The 21,161-nt window shown below is 46.2% G+C and overlaps 1 protein-coding gene and 1 non-coding gene across 2 annotated transcripts in view; one reads left to right on the plus strand and one right to left on the minus strand.

Annotated features, from left to right (window-relative positions):
* Positions 1-2,512: 2,512 nt before the first annotated feature.
* LOC113457039 lies at positions 2,513-2,618 on the minus strand. The gene has a single exon (XR_003377698.1). It is a non-coding gene; the product is annotated as a U6 spliceosomal RNA (small nuclear RNA).
* Positions 2,619-10,601: 7,983 nt separating this feature from the next.
* Ptprn2 (protein tyrosine phosphatase, receptor type N2) overlaps positions 10,602-21,161 on the plus strand; it is a 715,776-nt gene continuing 705,216 nt past the window's right edge. Inside the window, exon 1 of the mRNA XM_005343678.3 lies at positions 10,602-10,864. Coding sequence (XP_005343735.1) covers positions 10,756-10,864 — 109 coding nt within the window. The 5' untranslated portion in view covers positions 10,602-10,755. The remainder of the gene's footprint in view (positions 10,865-21,161) is intronic.

Consider the following 21,161-nt stretch of genomic DNA (forward strand, 5'->3'; position numbering starts at 1 on the left):
ATAGAGACTGCCAGCTCTCTTTGGCATTGTGAAAGTTAATGCCAACTTGATGGGACCTAGAATTGCCTTAGCGACAAATATCTATGAGAAATTTTCTAGGTTAGTTAATAAAAGAAGGAAGACTCATTCTGTATGTGGAATGTTTCAAAAGGAGAGAGTGAGCTAAACACTGCATTTACTGCGTTCTGCTTTCTCACTATAGACACAATGTTCCTGGCTCTATCACGCTGCTGCCATGTCATCCCCACCATCTTGGATGTGGTTTGAATTTACTTCGGGCCATCAGCTCACAAATAACAACAACTAATCTCTATACTTCCTCCAGTCTGCCTGGCGACTCTGCCTTTCTTCTCCCCAGAGTTCTCTTTCTGCTCGGAAGTCCCATTTATACCTCCTGCCTAGCTACTGACTGTTCAGCTTTTTATTACACCAATCAAAGCAAACATCTTCACATAGTATACAAATATTTCACAATACTTGGATGGCCCCTTGAACTGTCAAACCAGATAAACCCTTCCTTACATTGCTTAGGTCAAGAGTTTCATCAAAGCAGTAAGAAAACTAATATGGTATGGCCACCTGTGTATCTTAAAAGCCCAACAGTTTCTAGCCTCTCTTTACTGAGACTCCAGCAGTCATCTGAAATTTCTAGGGCTATGATATTTGAGGAACTACAATGTGTGAGAATACTTTGTCCATGCACCCTGGGGTGGCACCTTTCATGCCATTACCTTCTGCATACAAGTAGGAAATGAAAGTTGCCAGCTCAGAAGGGCAGAGGTAGCTGATGGTGCTTAGTCCTGCTACAGAGCAGCAGCCAGCCTCAGGACACCAGTGCTACGTTTCTGTTGCACAAGAAAATCTAGAAAATAAATCCCTTGTTTGTTTAAACTGCTTCATTTGGGGGGTGTTTTATGAGGGCTTTTATATGAAACAGCCTTCATTTTCAAAGGTGGAGAAATGCAGAGATCATTTCTAACAGCTTCATTAAGCTTCCTTTTCCTCCTTGTTTTTGTCACCATAATATTTTACAGCAAACTGCAGGCTTTGCCCAATTTGCCCAACAAATCCTCTAAACGTGTTTCTAATCATTAAACTGGTTTAAATAAAATAAAACAATTATTACACTTACAATTTTTCCCAAGCACAGGGTTGCAAACTTGTAATCTCAGTACTCTGCAGACTGGGGTAGGAGGTCCACTAATCAGCCTAGGCTTATCTCAGAAAACTTTCTCCAGGCAACAAGGTGTCTCAGCAGTTAAAGCTCTTGCCACAAAGCAGTGACAAACTCCATTTGATCCCTGGGATGCACATAGAGATGAAAGTAGTGAAACACCTCCCGAAGCTGTCCTCTGACCTCCACGCATGCACCACGTACACATGCACCACATACATGTCATACATGCAACACCAACAGCAACAAACCCTTACAATTAATAGTTAAAATTCTAAAACGTGAATTCTTTCTATAGCAGACTTAACTATGTGATGATATTACTAAACTTGTTAGATGATGTACCTCATTGTCATCTAGTTCTGTTTGTTCAAGTTTTTCTGTCTGAAAATGCATGTTCACAGTAGTTTGCTTAAATCTGGTTTCAAACTAATTAATTCATATGTTCTTTAACACTTTCAATATATAGCAAGTTCTTTTCTCTCTCCCACATGAATCTGAATTGAAGAGATTGGGTGGCTTGAGGCATTTTGTACATTCGCCATGCATTTTAATTCATGTTTGTCTATCTCATCTCCTGTGGAAGGACAAAGGCTAGTTAAGACTCGTACTTCATTTTCCTGAGGAACATTCCCTATTGTGTTGTGAATATTACAGGTGCTTTAACTTTTTCTGTGAGTGATCAACAGTCTTAATAATTATTATGTACATTGTTTTAATAATGTTTTTAATTAATTCTTTGAGAGTGTTTTCTGATCAGACCCTGACCTTCCAACCCCTCCCATATCCTTTCCCACCTCCCTACTCATCCAACTTTATGTTTGTTCTCTCTTTCCTCTCCTTTTAAAAAGTCCAATTTGTATAGACTGACCATTCCTGCTTGTGAGGCCCCTGGAATGTGGTTGATAGACCAGGTATAGAAAACTAATTTCTCTTCTTTGAGCAGCAGTCAATATCTAATAGCTCCTCCGCTGGGGGAGGTGGACTTTGTGCCCACACTGCTCCTCTGGGCTGGGATTTGTCCCTCTTGATGAATCCATGCAGGTCTTGTGCATGTTGTCTAGTTGCTGTGAGTTCCTAAGTGCGTGTCTGCCCTGCTGTTTCTAGAAAACAGTGCTTTCCTGAAGCATACACTACCTCTGACTCTTGCAACCTTTCTGGCCCCTCTTCTGCATGGACTCCTCATCTGTGGGGGAATGGGCATGACATGAGCACCCCGTTTAGGGCTAGGCACTCTAAAGTCTCATAGTCTGCATATTGACCATTGTGGGTCTTTGTGTTAATTGCCGTCTCTGCAAACAGAAGCTTTGTTAATAAGGTTTGAGCAATGTGCTGGTTTAAAATACAGAACTTTGCAGGGATTGCATGTCATCCTTGCTCAGGACCCATGTTAATCTTCTCTGTTTTGTTCCAGTTTTAGTATATGTGCTGCCAAAGCAAGCACATCTACATTATTTTTATACTATGAGATAAGAAATGGCAATTTTCTAGATCCTTCATTCTTTTGTATTGATCATGTGGACTTTTATTGTAAAGAAAAAAAATTCCTTCAAAAATTCATGCAATGACCCAAATATCTGGTGGAGCAAGGTCAAGATAAATACTTTGATGCCTCCACTAATTAGCTTTTAAAAGGATGACTTGGTGCTAGTGTCCTTTAGTTATCAGGGCTGTCTTTTAGTATCATTATGAATAAATATGTCTTTGTATTTTTTTTCTGTCTTTTTAAAGACAGGGTTTCTCTGTGTATCCCTGGTAGCCTCAAACTCACTCCATGGATGAGTCTTCCTCTGCCTCCCAAGTGCTGGAATTAAAGGTGTGCACCATCACTGCCCAGCATGTCTTTGTATTTCTGATGTATTTTATTATAGTGTGGCTATTATTCTTTTTGATACTCAAGTTTTTCCTTCTTTGACTTGTATGAACTTCAAGTTTTTTTTGTATTTTTGTTTTGAGACAGAGTCTCACTTTTGATCCCCCTGCCCCCGCCAGTGAGTGTTGAGGTTGCAAATGTGTACCACCATGCTTGGGCAAGCCACAATTTGTTTCTCTGGCTCTTTATGAGACCCTCCCCCAGTCTCCTGACAATGTTACCATGACTGGATTCTGTGCAATGGCCATTGAGATGTTCTTCAGTAGGGAAAACTAAATATTTTGTTAGTGGTAAAGATTGTAGATTTCCAGAGACTTCTTATCTCTTAAACTGGAACTGCTACTATCAATCTCATACTGGCAAAGATCACATGGGAGGTGTTGAAATGTATCCACAAGATCCCCACTAATAACACACAGATTCGCCATGTGAGTGTGTGTTCCTGGGTGCTGGGATAGCACACGGGGAGGTTAATGCTGTAAAGCAGGGCAGCATAGATGATACTCAAACTGGGATTTCTATTTCATCCTTCGAGTCACTTGATTCTCTGATGTCCCACAGTGGAGATCTACAGTTCAAACGTCTGTGATGATATACATCCTTTGTAACATGGTTTAGGACTTAGGCTTGCTTCCCTGGAGACCAGGCTCTGCTCCACTGTCAAAGATGCAAATCTCTCCAAAGAACTCAGTGGTTTAATTAATTAAGTCTTTCAGGGTCCTTTATAATTCTCAGACCGAAAGGTGAGTTGTAAATGAGGCCTTCCCAAATTGCAAATGAAAACAGAAAGCTTCCCTAGAGAAACATCAGTGAACTGAATGCAGCCCAAGAAGGGGGCTGGCACACCTGGGCACATTCAGGCTGTAGTCCGATAGTTCTCAACATAGCCAGAGCCTGGAGGAGATCATAATCCCAGGCAGGCCAGATCCCTTACTCAGCATGCAGAACACCCAGTGTTCAGGATGTGGTCATTCCCAGGTATTTTGGTTCTTCATTGATTCATCAGGCCCTCAGTGAGGACTTTATAGAAACCTTTATGCCATGTGTTGGGAGAGTGTGGCGAGTCAGATTGGTGGGCGTTTTTTTTTTTTTCAGGTTCTCTGTCCCTTAAGCCTTCTTTTTCAGAAGACGTTGAGCATATGAACTTCTTGTGACACCAGGTGTTTCAACATCCACCCCTGGAGTGCCAGTCAGTTGGTATCCTGTCTGGGTTGGCTGCCCAGTGCTCTGATGAATGTTGAGGACTGTCTGAGGAACTGGCTCTTAGAGGGTTCGGGTGTTAATAGATAGGGTCTTTTTGTTTCCCAGGCTGGTCTTGAACTGGTGGGCTCAAGTGATCCTCCTGCCTCAGCAGGCAGGAGTCTGGACAGATTCTACCATTTCTTGGCTAAGGGACCTGGAAATATGGTTAAGACTCAGCTGAGTTTGGGTGTACAAAATTGGTTCTAGATGTTTCATACTATGAATCACAGATAGACTGTTATTTACTAGTAATGATACAGGGGCTGCCAGGTTCCTTCTCAATAATTGACTTTGAAAGAAGACCAGCAACTGCAGGCCTTATTAGAAGGCAACTGGTTCCTAGAGGCCAGGAAAAGATGCAAACAGGGACACAACCTGAACTTTGGACACCAAGAACTAGGTCTTGGTGTTATACCTACATGAACACCCCAGCCACACCCTGCCTAGCTCTGTCTGCTCACATTCACATTCCATGGAGATGGTCTGTTTGAGTTGCTTTAGGGTGCAAGCCTTGCTCATGACTACATGATGGACAGGAGTTCAGGGGAGAAGTCCTAAAGGAAAATCACAGTTCACTTGGCCATACAATGGGGAAGGTCTGTAGATAATACCATCACGAACACTTTTGTCTCTAAATTGTCATTACCACCCCATCACTTCTACCATCACCACTCTGTTATCTTCACTATCTAGCCACTGTCATAACAGTCCCCTTGCCACCACCACTTCTGTTTCCACTGCTGCCATTATTATCACCACTATCACTGTTGCCTTCAGCATTGCAACTGTCACCATCAACCCCACCACTATTACACACCTTCTTTACTACCACAATTACATACCTTCTTCACTACCCACCACTACGTTATACCCTAACCATGCCAATAGTATCTACCACCATACCACTGTTGTCACCAACCCCTGTCATCATCACCATTATTAGCACACCTCCATCAACACCCACCTCCATCTCTTCCATCACAATCATACCAGCATATCAAACATTAGAATCTCTACCAAACCAGTCTAGCCATCACCACTATGATATTCTCCACGAACACCACACCACCAAGGGAAACAATCCAGACTGCTAGGAATTTTGTTTCTTACTGTCTCCTAATTAGCAAAATGCTGTTAGCACAGTATGTAACATACTAAGCCCAATTCATCAGAGGTTCAGGGCCTGGAGCGATACTGGGAGTGTGTGTGCCTTCCTTCTACTCCTCTGGAGTCAGTGACATTTGTTACTCTCTTGGAGCAGGCAAACTCTGTGGAAATCACCTCACAGAGTAGGTGGCATCTACAGGCAACATAGCTTTGCTAAGCTTCAGCAGGGGTCAGAATGATTCCCACAGCCTGAATTCCGACTCTACCCTCCAGGGGACAGCCATCTTTGCCACTCAGCTAGCAGTGTGGGCTGTTTAAATGGTGAAGAAAGCAATGAAGAGTGAGGATCAGACAGTTGGAGCTATTTCAGTTAGTAACTCAAATTGCGTCATTGTTGAATAGAAGTACTGTGTCATTTAGTAAGAACTGAAAAATTTGTCTAAAGGATCAGTATTCAGTCTGTTGCATCATGTTTCCTCCAGGCATTTTCCTTCACAAACAGGGAGTGTCCAGAAGCTAACTGACCACTTACTCTAAAAGCTTGCTGTCTTAGTTAAGGATTCTATTGCTGTGAAGAGACACCATAACCAGGGCTGGAGAGATGGCTCAGTGGTTAAGAGCATTGTCTGCTCTTCCAAAGGTCCTGAGTTCGATTCCCAGCAACCACATGGTGGCTCACAACCATCTGTAATGGGGTCTGGTGCCCTCTTCTGGCCTGCAGGCATACAGACAAATGGAATATTGTATACATAATAAATAAATATTAAAGAAAAATAAGCTTTAAAAAAAAAGAGACACCATAACCATGCCAATTCTTTTTCTTTTTCTAAAATTTATTTTCTAAAAACAATCTTTTCTCATTTTACATGTCAATTCTAGTTCCCTCTCCCTCCCCACCTCCTGATTCCCCCACCTTCCACCCACCCCACCCCCATCCACTCCTCAGAGAGGGTAAGGCTTCCCATGGGGAGTCAAGTCTGACACGTCACTTTGAGGCAAGACCAAGGGAGTAAGGTATCCCTCCAAAGAGAATGTGCTCCAAAAAGCCAATTCAAATACTAGGGGTAAATCCTGGTCCCACTGCCAGGGGCCCCACAGACTGCCCCAGCCGTACAACTGTCACTCACATTAAGAGGGTCTAGTTTGGGCCCCTGGAGTCAGCGAGCTCCCACTAGCTCAGGTCAGCTGTTTCTGGGGTATCCCCATCATGGTCTTGACCCCTTTGCTATTATTACTGCTTCTCTCTCTCTTAGACTGAACTCTGGGAGCTCAGTCCAGTGCTAGCAGCGAATCTCTGCATCTGCTTCCATCAGTTGCTGGATGAAGTTTCTAAGATGATAATTAAAGTAGTCATCAATATAATTGCAGGGGAAGGTCAGTTCAGGCCATGCCAACTCTTATAAAGGAAAATATTGAATTGAGGTGGTGGCTTACGGTCCAGAGGTTCAGTCCATTACTATCACAGCAGGGAACATGGCAGTATGCAGGTAGATATGGTACTGGTTACATCTTTATCAGAAGGCAACAGAAAATGGTTTGTGACACTGGACAGTATCTTGAACATCGGACACCCCAAAGTCCACCCCTATAGTGACACATGTTCTCCAACAAGGCTGTGCTTACGCCAACAAAGCCACACCTCCTAATAGTGCCACTCCCTATGAGTTTATAGGGGCCAATTACATCCAAACTACCTCTCTTGTGTTTGTCCTTTGTAGAGCTGTTTCAACAGTCATTGGTGCTTGAAGACACCAACCCCCGGTCTTCTATCTGGAGAAGGATATCATGGCACCTGGTGCTGTGTGACAGGTGTAAGTCACATGCTGTGGGTGGAGCCCTTCTGCATCCAGAGCCTTCACACATCTCATCACCCCTCTGTAGTTAAAACATAGGCCTTGCACCTTTAGGCTTGATCCCATAGCCTGAATCAGGACCTACCTCCTGGAACAGGGAGTTAAGGATGCTGTTCTGTGAGTTGACAGAGCTGTTTTTGGTACCTGGTTTCTCTCTGCTCTTTGTTATATATGATATGGTGATATAAATCATGTGATGTGGAGCCTCCTGCCACCCCTAAAAGGTTATAAAAGTTAGGTCCTTCCTTTGTTCTGTTGAGGGGTTTGGACTGAGAGTCTGCCCCCCATGACCCCAAGGGAAATTGATCTTGAATTTGGTTAGGAATAGAAGGCTTCTGAGGGTTCCTAGAGGCTCCTCTCTCTTTCCAACTCTTAATGAAGGTTCTCTCCAGGACTTAAAGGGTAGTCTCTCCTTTCCTGTAATGTCCCATTATGTTTGTTTCTGTCTAGTGCTCTCCTCCCATCTTGAGGCCCAATTATGGTTTTGAGTCTCTTTCTTTATAAAAAACAAACAAATAAAAAACAACAACAAAGAAACCAAACCGTCATTCCTGAACAGAATTTGTTTATCAGCTTTCTTCTGTAGACTGACCATGATAGCCTTCTTTAGCTTCTTTATATCACAACACAACTTGTGTGCATGTGTGCGTGTGTGTATATGCGTGTTGCTCATAGAGGACAGGAGCACCAGATCCACGCAGAGCTGGAATTACAGGCAATTGTGAGCCTTCATGGGAACTGAATTCAGATCTACAAGAATAGTATGCACTTTCAATCACTGAGCCATCTCTTCAGTCGTGTCACTTTTTTAAGACAGAAAACCAGAAGCGTAGCAACCCCATTTTGAATGATTTCTAGTCCTTGTTAAACATCACCATAATCCTGGTCAACTCTGATGTAACCCAGAGTGCTGACACATGCAGTAACATCGTTAGATTGACCAAGCGTGTGCACTGTTAGAAGCCTGAATGTGTGCACAACCTAAACCAAGTGTAGTTCCAGGCTAGTAACTTATTCTCTATGCTTGCTTGCCTCACATCTGGGGATTATCCCATTTCTGCCTCTCATCTTTCTGTAGAAGTAGCGTTACAGACTGGTGCCACTGTGCCTACCTTCACATGGGTCCCACGCTCGCATGGTGCTTTATCTACTGAGCATCTCAGCAGCACTGTGCTTTTGTTGTTGTTGTTGTTGTTGTTGTTGTTGATAATCTATGCAGCCCCTCCTGTGCCCATGGTGTTTTCACTTTCCCTCTTGGATGCTTTCTTCTACCTTTATGTTGACACAGAGCTCTGAAGTTCAGGGCCCTGGCAGTGAGTGAGATAGGACCTTGCTCAGGAAACTGTTAGGCAGCAAGTCAAATAACCTCAACCTGTTGAACAACAAACAAGGCTAGATGAGTAGAGAGATACCACAGGCCAAAACAAACAGTGCTCCAGGATATAGGCACAGGCTGCTCTGGTGAGCGCCTCTGGGTTTTCCTGGTGCCCTACTTAGCTGCCTGTGGTTGTGACAGATGGTGTAGGCTCCACAAGTCCCTGAGGCCCTGCAGGTGTGATCAGATCTGACTTTTGAGGGAACTGACCCTTCTACATGCAGGGGTCAGTAAGAGTCAAGTAAGTGACTCTTACTTGAGTGCTATACTGCTCAGCTGTTCCTCTGTGCTGAGTAACTTCAAAGTGCATTAGGACAAGCTGGTAAAGCCTCCCGAGAACTCACTGAGCAACGGAACATTCTGGGCCTCAGTGTCTGACTACTGCTGTTCTGTCATGAAGGGCCTATGTAGCCTTTCTTTTCCTGTTGTTCATGAGATGCCTGTTAGGATCTCAGAGGACATATTTGCCCACTTAGTCTGTCAGGTAGTACTCTATCGTCCTTCATCTTCTTGCGTCTGAATTCACTTGTTTTGGCTCGTGGATTCTCTAGTTAGGTTGAGGCATGACACTGACAGCAGTTCTTAAAATCCGAAAGAGACTCAGTCTCATTGATCTCAAGGGACTTGTACCATCTAGGGGTAGAGTGAAAGTTCTAACTGCTAATGAGCAGTCTAGGCTACTGAAAATGGCAAGTAGGGCCAAGTGTTCATTAGACTCACCATTCTTCCTAACCAAACAGACTTTTGCAGGACCACAGGCCACAGCTGGTTTGGCTTTATAGAGGACAGTGTCTTCTGGCGTGGGTGCTTTCTCTCCCAAGGAGTCCCCAAGGTCTTTTGGAATAAAGGTGACTTCTCACTTCCCCAATTGAGGCACAAGGTGTGAAGGAGAGGCTGAGACAAAATGCAGCTGATTATTGAGACCGAGAGACAAGGTGAGTCAGGATGGGGCCCAACAGGTGTCAGAAGTAGGTGATCTCAGAACTGTCAGGCCTAACACCTAGTTTTGTTAGTTGTGGATAGGTTAGACTGAAATATAACTCCCTCGCTGCCACCCCAAACCTCAGTCAGACAAAATAGAAGCTTTTTTGTCCAAGGGCCATTGTGGCAAGGGACACTTGAGAGAGGGATGGAAGTGGGAAGGCGGGCCAGGCAGGGGAGCAAACAGATGTGGGTGGCCAGGGCTCCTAGCAGTGCCACAAGGACACGAACTGGGAGGAGACTCTCCTTATGGAAGAAGTGAGGGAGGTAGTGGCCTGTGCCCTACATGCAAGCATGCACACTTTGAGACGATCACACTCAAATCCACTCATATGCACAGCCTCCCATAGTCTTCTGATGGGCAGGGGGCCCCATGGAATCCCGTCTTTGTTTTGGGTCTTTGGGAAAGTGGTCCGAGAATCTGCACTGGGTCCCTCAGCACTGGCAGGGATGGGCAAGATTCCACTGGCCATTCCAGCGATGGGCTGGACTGCTAGCATGGAAGGACCCCAGACAAACATGTCTGAAATTCCGACCTGACCACAGTATGGGGTACACACCACGGTCATCCTGACTCCACTTGTGCTGTTTGAGGCCCTCCACCTAGACCTTCCATCCCATCAGCCTCCTCTTTAGGCTTCTTTTCTGTATGAACTTAGTTTCCTGTTGCCAAGACCAAACTCTGCCTACCTTCAGATGCAGTTCCCAGTGGATCTACAGCTGCAGACCCCACAGCTGCCACCACTTACTAACTGTCCGTTGAATTTAAAACACAATGGAACAGGGAGGAATTTGGTGTTTCAGAAGCACAGCCACACTTCCAACTGTCCTCTCCATGTCCTCGTCTCGGTACCGCAGGGTGTCCCTGGAAGGCCCCAGGCTGGAGGGACAGCAGCTTCTTGGGAGCGCGCCCTCCAGCCCATCCCCGCGAGGTGGGCGTGTCTGAGCGTGCTTGGCTGACAGAGGGCGTGGTCATGGGCGGGGCCGGCGGTGGGGGTGGGGCTGGTGGCGCTGTCCGGTGCTGAAGCTCGGCCGGCGCCGCCGCAGGAGCGCTGAGAGCGCAGCAAAAGGAGCTGGCGCCGCCTCGCTAACTACCCTGTCGGTCCTCGCTCCCGCGCGGCCATGGACTGAGCTCCAACCGGCTGCGGGGATGGGGCCGCTGCTCCCGCTTTTGCTGCTGTTGCTGCTTCCGCCGCCACTGCCTCGCGCTCTGCCCGCCCCCGCGTCTGCCCGCGGCCGGCAGCTCCCGGGGCGCCTGGGTGAGTGAGGGGTGTCGGGATGGGAGCAGGAGCTGGGTCCTGTGTGCCCGCGCGCAGCCGCAGGCCCCTCGGGCCCGCCGCGCGTCTTCCGGTCCTCGCAGGCTACTTGGGGCGGGTTTCGCTTCCACCCGCCTCAGTTTCCCTCCCTAGTGGCCGACCCCACCCCCTTTGGCCACCGACTCCCGAGTCAGGTACTAGGGACCCGGAACAGCTCAACCGCACGGTTGCTCACGCCCCGCATGTTTGTGCATCCCCGAGTGTCCGCGCTTTGCGCGTGCCCCAAATGTCTATGAGCCCTGCGTGCTCTCGTGTTCCTTACGTGTCCGTGTGCTCCGCGTGCTACCTGAAGGACCAGGACGCGGCTAAGAGAGTGGCTGGGCCATGGATCCTGGCCTCTCCTGCTACCCTGCTCTGCACCTGCCATTCCCCGCTCACGAGGCAAATCCTCTGTCTGCGGGTGGAGACTGGACCGACATTTTCCTTTTCTGACACGCGGAAGGAAAAGGAAAGGCGACAGGGAGGGAGGGCGGAATTGGTGGCCTTTCTGACATGGCACCTCCCTCCTGCTAATCTTGCCTGTTAAGGAGATTTACCATAAAACCAATGTTTGTAAGAGGCTTTGGGACCAGAATTACCACACATAATGGGCTACAACAATCAGTGTTACAGGAGAGAGTGTGCACGCCTGTGCATGGGAGGTGGACAGGGGTGAGCTGCAGCCTGGGCTGAGTTCCCCTCAGGCTCCACACCCCTTCCTCCTGCTTCTGCTCTTCAAGGGTGTTTCCACCATGCAAAACTCAAAGGAAGGGACCGAAGGAAGGAGATGGGCTTTGCTCTCCCAGACCTTGGGCTGGTGTAGGGCTTGTTCCCCCTGCCATCCTGGATTCCTAATCTTTTCACACTGAGGGTCTAGTTAAGTTTGCAGCTGGAGGAAATATTTATGATGGAAAGGAGGCCCCTGCACACCACCCAAGACTCCCTGAACGGGTTTTTTTTCTAGTCTATTTGCCCCAGGACCAGTTCACAGGCCCCTTATTCCTTATTGGGTGTCCAAATATGTCTAGCTTTCAGTAGGTGTGTGTGTTCTGTGAGGCTTGTACTTCACCCCAGGTGAGCCCAGAAGGCTAAGATACCCATCACTTTTCTCTCCTGTATTCCCTTCTTACTGGTTAAAAACTGGCCTTTCACTTCATGGGAGGGCTGATTGCCCAGATGGCCAGATGCTACCATTTACATTCACAAGGCTGGACACAGGTCAGGGAGAATCAGGACAGCGGCAGAGGAGGACCTACCTTATGGCACAGCATGGGAGGAGGAACTACTTTCCTGTGGAATTGTCAGCTCATAGCGTTTTGCCAAAAGCACAAAGAAAGGAGAAGGTGGCTGGGGAAGAGAGGGGTAGAAAAGGAAACTCAAAGGTGGAAGTGTTTGGAAAGAAGTCATTGAGCTATTCTGGACACCTGCCTAAGACAGCAATGTTATCTTGACAACAAGCGAAGTTGATTCATGTCATCAAAAGGTGTGGCCTGCATTTACTGTTCCACCCTGAACATGGCAGAAGTGTTATCTGATGGCTCAGCCCAAAGGGTCAGGTCCATCTTGGAGTGGAATGTTGTCACAGACTGTGATACCGTGATTCATAAGGCAGTCTCAGGAATGTTTGTTTTGTGGGTCAACAGTACAGGCTTCCTCAGGAATGTTTCGAAGCCTCTAGGTGACAGTTACAGCCCCTCTGTTCTCCAGATACTTGGATCTGGCTTCAGCAGTATGCACTGACCCCAGCATTCCTTCTTCTTGAACTGGCTGCATACTCTCCCTGAGTGGGGCTGCCCATTCTTAGGAGGCCAGAGACTGCTTACGGCCAATCACCTTGTGAAACTAGCTGCTGCTGTGTGCTCTGTGCTCTTGTAACAGCCATGCGAATTGCCTTGACTCAAATAATTGTACATAATTGAAGACACAAAAGGAGGAATCTGGCGAAGCTGAGGCATCTGTTGTTGAGTCCCCCCCCCCCCCTTTTTCAGTGCTGGGGATTGAACCCATGACTTCGTGCATGCTAAACACTCTTCCACTGAGCTACACCCCAAGTCCTAACATATATTTCTTTATTTAGCTATTTATTAAAACTTAATCTTGGGTTGAGGCCTACAGAACAGATAGTTGAAGGAGAACCACATTTTTGTTTTGTGTTTTGTCTTTTGTTTCTGATCCTCTATTGCATTAAATAGCCTTGTGGGTTAGAACTAAGGCTAGATGTTACCAAGATAGAAGGGTTAGTTCTCCCAGTATGGGACACCTTAGTGATTGGGTTTTTTTTTTTTTCCATTTAAATGGTGCCAAAACTCTTAGTGTGACTCAGGGCCCCCAGTGGTATACCTGGGATTATCCTCAACACTCTGAGCCATGCTCCAGGAGACTAGATATAGCCTCCATCTTACCTGGCTTCACATTAGTTTTAGCTTCTGCACTGGAACCTTCCCTTTTGCTAAATCTCTGGCAGGAAAGAGTCCCCAGTGATTTCAGTGATCTAAGAGACTAGTTACAGCTGAATTGGGGGGACAATCTCATGACAGCTCATTGACTTTCTCTTCACATTCTCTCATTTTTGGATGTCCTTGCTCACCCTGTCCCCTGTCCTCTGCCTCTGTCTGGAATTTCAAGACCTCATGCTCTTAAGGTTTTCAGGAGTTTTTCCTGAGGTCTGACTTGAACAGAAAACACCATTCTGTAATTCCAAGGAGGCTTGTTTGTGAACGTGTCCGGTAGCCCACCACATCAAAGGGGCAGGTGGATTAAGGATCCTGCCGGCCTCTGGCTAAAGTAACAGAACTGAATTTGCCAAAGCCGGAGCCCACCTTTCACACAGAATGTTCATTGTGACCCTTTGTTCCTGCCTCCCCACTTGCCCACGCGTACTTTCATTCACCAGTGAGCCCACGCAGAGCTAAGAGGCAGAGCTGGCAGAAGCAGGAGTCTACTGGCTTTGTGAACTGCGTGGCGTGATTGTTTATTTTTAAATCAAAGATTCTTCCTCCCACAAAAGCGCAGATCCATGTTGATCTCATGGGGCCTGGAGATTTTCATTCTGTTGCTTCTACAGAAATGAGCAGCTCACCCTACCCTAGGGTTGAAGCTGCCTCTGCTGGTGGTTGTGTGTCTCCATCAGCCTCAGGTGCTTTTCTCCAGGTCTGTGGAGAACTCTGGTCTTCCAGCAGAAAGAGGTGCCAGACAATGGGGCTCCTGCATGGAGCTGTGGGGTGCCTGTTTCTTCTGTCCAGAGATGACAGTTTATATGTCAGTCCGTGAGGGAGAGGCAGGGAATTAACAAGATGTTCTAAATGGCTTCTTTTTGCTGAGCCCTGCTGTCCATTTCAATGCCTACAAGCTATTCTCTCAAAGCAGACTTGCTTATCAAGGTTACCAATTAGAGGTCTGTGCCAGGTGTCCCAGCATCCTTATCACCGCTCCCCAGGAAGAGGACACTTCATCTGCATCTGCTTTACTCCCAGGTGGCCGTCAGTTCATCCTGCACACACTCCTGAGACATCTGATGTACTTCCAACAGTGTAGTTTTTGCTTTGGTCTCCCATCCCCTGCGAAGACCAAGACTGTAGCCTGGGGTCAGTCAGATGGAGAAGCAGGTGGACGTGTTAAGTTTAAGGCCTGATGTTCTAATTTACCCTGGAGTCCGTGTAGATTTTTCTATGTGGCGATTTCTGTTTTTTGTTTGTTTACACTGTTCTATTTTTTCACACACAGTATTATCTGATTTGGGAATCAGTTTCATTTGGTTTTCTCTGTTTTATGTGAGTGTGAGGTAAGAAGAGGAGAGTGGGAGGAGGGATGGGTCACTTCACTTTCCCTTTCTCATTTTCTTACTAAGAAAAGTTGTTGCTGGCAGTGGTGGCGTACGCCTCTAATCCCAGCACAGTGATGTCTGAGGTCAAGGCCAGCCTGGTCTACAGAATGAGTTCAAGAATAGCCAGTGCTACATAGAGAGACCTTCCTTGTCTCAAAAAAAAAAAAAAAAAAAAAAAAGAAAGAAAGAAGAAAAGAAGAATTAAATAAAGAAGGAGGAATGTTATTTGTAGAGGTCACCCTAGACTCACAAATCCTTTGTGTGCTGGCTTGTTTTGTGTGAACTTGGCCTAAAAGTCATTTGGCAAAAGTGAACCTCAGTTGAGATCATACCTCCTCCAGACTGACTATGGGCAAGCCTGTGGTGCATTTTCTTGATTGGTGACTGATGTGGTAGGTAGGTCCCAGCTCACTGTGGGCTGTGCCAACCTTGAGCTAGTGGTCTTGGGGGCTATAGCTAAGTGGGCTGAGTAAGCTGTAAGGAACAGCCCAGAAGCATGTTCCTCCATGGTTTCTGTTTCAACTCCTGCATCCAGATTCCTGCCTTGCTTGATCTCTTGCCCTGATTTCCTTCCCGTGATGTGGCATGACCTCAGAATTGTAAACTGGAATAAACTCTTTTGTCCACAGGTTCCTTTTGGTCATCTTGTTCGGTCACAACAGTAGAAAATTAATAGAAAAGATGTTTTTAGCTAAATGTGCCCCAAACTAAATGCAACTCTGGCTTTGGAAGGCGGATATTTAAGGATTGCTTGAATACACATAAGACTTGGTAGTTTGGGGCTCTTTCATGTGTAGAAGGCAAATGAGAGCCATAGGAAAGGGTAGAGGTTTCACCTGGTCACGTGTGAGACAAAGGCCAGGGTGCCTGCCTAGCCAGAAGGCTGTCTTATCAACTCTGACAAGATGTTCTGTTTCCCACAGAAAGCAAACAGCTGACCACGTGGCTCCCTCTCAGTTCACTCAGCAGCACCTAGCAGCTATTTGCACAATACTCTAAACTGACCTTGGTAAATGTAGACCCAGCTGGACTTACTGTTTCTGGTTGCAGCTGATAGGAGGCCCCAAACAGCTGTCTTCTCTGCTGCTGCAAACGGAGCAGATAGCTTGTTCAAGGAAGGTCTGCCCCCCTTTAATCTGCGCTATTCCTAACAACTCATCCAACTGCTCTTTAAATATCTAGGGCAGGAAGTAAAATGGGTGAGGCTCCCCTGGGAGTAAGTACCTCCCTATTGCTGGAGTTAAGGACCTTTCCTGAGATAGCCATACGTAAACCTATACCTGCCCATGGTGACATATTCTTTTCCAGAAGTGGACTTTGAACAGGAGCTCTGGACCCCGGTTAGGAGAACTGGGTAGCTAGCAGTGTTTCCTAGAGGCAATTGAATTCAGTGTATTTCTGCTTAGTGACTGGGGCATTGTCACCTGCCTCCTCTAAGAGCACTACCTGCTCTTCCTGTCAGCTCTAGGGAAGGAAGAACCATTGGTCCAGAGAGAGAGGGTCATGCTGAGGGAGCACATGCTCCGCTATAAAAAATGCTGCTGAGCTTTGCCTTCAAAATCCAGTTTTAGAATTACAGGGGCAGGAGAAATGGTTCAGCAGTGGAACTGAATGTTGGTCTTGCAGAGGACATGAGTCTGGTTCTTAGCATCCATGCTGCGTCCTCTCAGTTGCCTGTAACTCTAACTCCAGAGGATCTGCTGCCTCTGGTCTCACAGGCATGGGCACTTCTGTTCACATACTCGTGTAATTAAAGAGAGAAAATTACCATTCATGTGGGTGAGAATGGTGGGTTAAGTACTTGCCACACAATCACGAGCTGAGCTCAGGTCCCCACAACTCATGTAAATGCAACATGGGTATCGTATCATGGTGCACCTATGATCCCAGTGCTCAAGACGGTAGAGGTATCCATATGTATGAGAACTTGCATTCACACAGAGGCATCGAGCATACATAATATGAAAAAAACTGCCTATGGTGCAGTTGACTTCCTTTAGGTATCCACGGGCTATTGCAATGTGACCAACTGCCCTCAAGTTGCTGCCCCAGAACATCCCTACAGTGATGGATTACATCCTTGAATTGAGAGCCAAAATAAACCTTCCTTAAGTTGCCTTTGCCAGGGTATTTTATCATAGTGATAGGATGAGTAACTTAGGTGGTAAAGGAATGTATGGGGGCCGATGCTGGACCTGCAGTATCACCTACATGGGCTTCCTCCCTTTCCCTAGTGCCCCGGAGCTGGGGAGAGTACCTGTTGTAGGACACAGGTCCTTAGAAGAACTCTGTCTTCCACTGGCATAGAGGCTTCAGCTGAACAAAGCAGGCTGCTGCTTCTACTCCATGGCTTTCGGGGTGGGCCAGGCTCATCTGTTCCATCACCCATCTGTGAGGCCACTGGTGGGTCTGATCCAGGGAACTGTCAACTTGCTCTTTGGTCAGGTGTGAATTTCATATTGAATTTTATATTATTCATCAGATTCATATATTTGGCTTGCTTTCAGAAGTTTTGATATTAGAAATGGATGACTTGTTTGCTTTCCAAACCTCTGGCCTTTCCATAGTGGCAGGGATGAAAGAGTAGCCAGTGAAGTAAGGTATCTATAAAGTTGATTTTCCCAACACTGTTTTGTTTCCATCAGATGGTACACAAACTTCAAGAACACATGTGCGTTCTCATCTTTATAGAGGACAGTAAGCCACTGAAGGGAACCATCCTGTGCCTGCTTGCCACCATGGGTCAGCCTCAGCTCACCTAGTTTTACATTTCCCCTGTCATACTAAAGTGTGCAGATAAGGCAGGTGCACACCCCGCCACACGGGCCTTTTGGTCCTCAAGCCCTGGATTCTGCAGGCAGCTATAGGGTATGTCTGGGTGTGTAGGGTATGTCTGGGCATGGCTGGAAGGCTCCGTAAGAAAGGCTGGACAGTCTTCCGCCAGGGAGACGGAGCGGCCTGGCTAAGGGCATCAGCTTGCACATGGCGGAGCAGCTGCGTGTGCTGGCTGTGTTGTAATGCAGCTCATGGCACCAGCTAGGCACTGGTGTGACTTGAGCCCAGATCAGCTGCCAACATATTCCCCGAGACAGTCAGAGCTTGGCAAACGAGATCTGGCGTGTCCCATGGAGACAAAGCCCAAGTACCAATCAGACTACTCCCTACCTCAAGTCTACTTCTACCAAGAGTCCTGGAAGAGTTCTTCTTTGCCCAAAGCTAGCTGTAGTAGAGCTAATTTAGCCTCTTTCCCACCAGCATTGTAGATTCTAGTCAAAGGGGGTTGAAGTCACCACGGAATGTACAGCTCCAGCAAAGTCAGGGAAGCCCCTGTCTCTTTGTGCTTGATTTCTCACAGTTGCACCTTCTTTAGGCCTCACCTGACTCAACCCCCATCTACCTTGTACAGATGTTCTCACAGCTGCCTGCTCACTCCAGTGTCCGCACATCCACACCCTCACATCTGCATCCTTACTCCAGCCTCCTTATTCTTCCAATCTCTTCACCTTGCGTTGTTATTACATCTGCTTTACCCCAGTCTTCTTACCTGTACACTCACCCCTAATCTCCACACCTGTACCCTTGTGCCCACATCCTCACACCTGCATTTTTTTGGACATATGTTCTCTGCATCATGTTCACATCTGTTTTATCATGGTGCCTGGTTCTTGGATCCTTGAAATAGCTAACTTTAAGTTGGATAATTAAGGTTACAGAAACTGTGCTGTTTCACTGGAAGGAAAAGTATATTCTAGCTGAGCACGGTGGCCCACTCCACTAATCCCAGCACTCAGGAGATAGAGGCCTGGATCTCTGTGAGTTCAAGGTCATCCTGCTCCATATAGAAAGTTTCAGGACAGCCAGAATGGCATAGTGAGAGCTGTCTCAAAAATAAAATAGAAAATAAGACAAGAAAGAAAGAAAACTATACCCTAACAATAAGACCGTGAGTGTATTTTGCAAGCATATTGTGGTTAGGATGCAGACCTGACTGTATTGCCTTATAAGGATAATTAATGGTGATAGTCTCACTCGAGATGTTTTTCACATCATCACTTCAAACAACTTGAAGTTCTTTAATGTAAGAAATCTAGCTTGCTTGGTAGCTATACAAGTTTCTCACAATCTTGAGTGAGGAGCATAGCAGATGAGGATATGAGAGTATCTTTGATTTTAGTATGTATGGGTGTTTGTGCATGCATGTGTGTCTGTGCTCCACATGAGTTCCTACAGCCCACAGAAACCTGAAGAGGCTATCTCTGGATACTGGAGTTACAGATGGTTGTGATCCAACATGCGGGTGCTGAACATCAAACCTAGTTCCTCTGGAAGAGTGGCGCGCACCCCTAACAGCGGAGCCACCTCTCTAGGCCCGAGCATATCATCTTTGTAGATATATTATCTTCTTTAAAATGTTCTATCATTAAACATTTGATAAATAAGCAATTTGAAATAATTTTAGAAGTGCCTAGATTGCACTGCTTTTTGAGCACTCTAAGGATGGCCTCTTGTCACCTGGTGCCTGGCTGTGCTTTCTATGGGTCACAGGGGAAGGCAAGAATAACTGCTGGCCAGTCCTTGGCTATAGAGTGCCGTGGTGATGGAGACAGCTCAGTGGAACCTACTGGGGAGTCTGCACAGCAGCACCCCTTTGGGGTACACTGTCTGGCGCTGTGTCAGATTTCTTTACAGCTCCCAGTTGGTCTCTGTGTCTGCATTTTGATTATTTTCTTCTGCAGCTGGGCTTCCTCTTAAAGCAATCAGGATGAGGGCCAGTGCTCTCCCCACTCTCCTGACACACATGAGCCCTCAGGGTTATGGAGACTGGTGGGATGGGATGGTGAGAGTGGTGTTATCTGGACGGGGTCGTGCCCCCCTCTTACACCAGAGCCTCTTTCTCCTCCCTACCAGCTCTGAAGTTCTGTGGTTCTGTTACTACTAACCACTTTGAGTTTTATATGGCAATAATCATGTCTTTGCAATTCTGAGGTACAAGTAAATACATGGGTTGATACACCCAGTGGCATCCTGAAATTGGTGGACCAGTGAGGTAGCTGCTGGGGGGAAGTTCAGGGCTTATTCAGCAAAAGTAAGCTCTTATTTTTAAACTTGTGGTCTGGAATGTGCTAAACAAACAATATATTAACAGTGTAGTGTGTGTCTGTCTGTGTCTGTCTCTCTGTACACATGTCACTCACAGGTATTCATGTAGGCTGAGGTCAACCTTGGATGCCATTTCTCATAGTTGCCACTTGATCTTTAGACAGGCTCCCTCCTTAGAATCTGGGGTTCACCAGTTAGGCTAAGAATTGCTGGATATCGAGGCCAGGAATTCACTCGTTATGCATCCACAACTCTGGGATTACAGGCAAGCACCACGATGCCTGGCTTTTTACATGGGTGCTAGGGACTGAACTCAGGTCCTCACTTTACCAACTGACATATAGCCTTGGACCAGGTAACTTTTAAGTAGGAAAAAAGAAAAATCAAATCAAAACCAAAAGCCCATGTCTCTCAATGAAGCCTTGATTTTTAGTATAGTCTAGAAGTGATCATGTTCTCCTTGTTTTCCATTTTTGTTATATCTCAAGCACTTTTCTGTTCTTAGCATGTAAAAAAGCAAAGCTGAGTCTGTCTGGTCACTGGTGGCAGTCACAGCACACAAACGAAGTAAATAGAAATATGTGAATCGTGTTACTGGAAACCTTGAATGCAGCTCATGACCAGGGAAATGCCAAAAGAAGTCTGTTTGCTAAAAATATGGGAACTGCAAGGAACCGACAACGTCAGAAGCTAGCAAGGAAGCCAGGCTGGCCATTGCTATTTAGTCTTTTTGAGAAAGAAGATATAGTTCTTTTTTTTTCCATTGTGCAATCACAATACTTTATTGTCTCATCACACTCCATTGTTAAATCACAAACTCCATTGTTCCATCACAATTCTCCATTGTTCCACCATAATACTCCATTGTTCCACCATAATACTCCATTGTTCCATCACAAACTCCATTGTTCCATCACAATACTCCATTGCTCCATCACAATACTCCATTGTTCAATCAGAATACTCCATTGTTCCATCACAATACTCCATTGTTACATCACAATACTCCATTATTATATCACAATACTCCATTGTTATATCACAGTACTCCATTGTTATATCACAATACTCCATTGTTATATCACAATACTCCATTGTTCCGTCACAATGCTCCATTGTTATATCACAGTGCTCCATTGTTCCATCACAATGCTCCATTGTTATATCACAATACTCCATTGTTTTATCACAATGCTCCATTGTTCCATCACAATGTTCCATGGAACAATGGAGTATTGTGATGGAACAATGGAGTATTGTGATATAACAATGGAGCATTGTGATAGAACAATGGAGCACTGTGATAGAACAATGGAGCATTGTGATGGAACAATGGAG

The sequence above is a fragment of the Microtus ochrogaster genome, chromosome 1 (assembly GCF_000317375.1).
Source record: "Microtus ochrogaster isolate Prairie Vole_2 chromosome 1, MicOch1.0, whole genome shotgun sequence".
Taxonomy (NCBI): Eukaryota; Metazoa; Chordata; class Mammalia; order Rodentia; family Cricetidae; genus Microtus; species Microtus ochrogaster.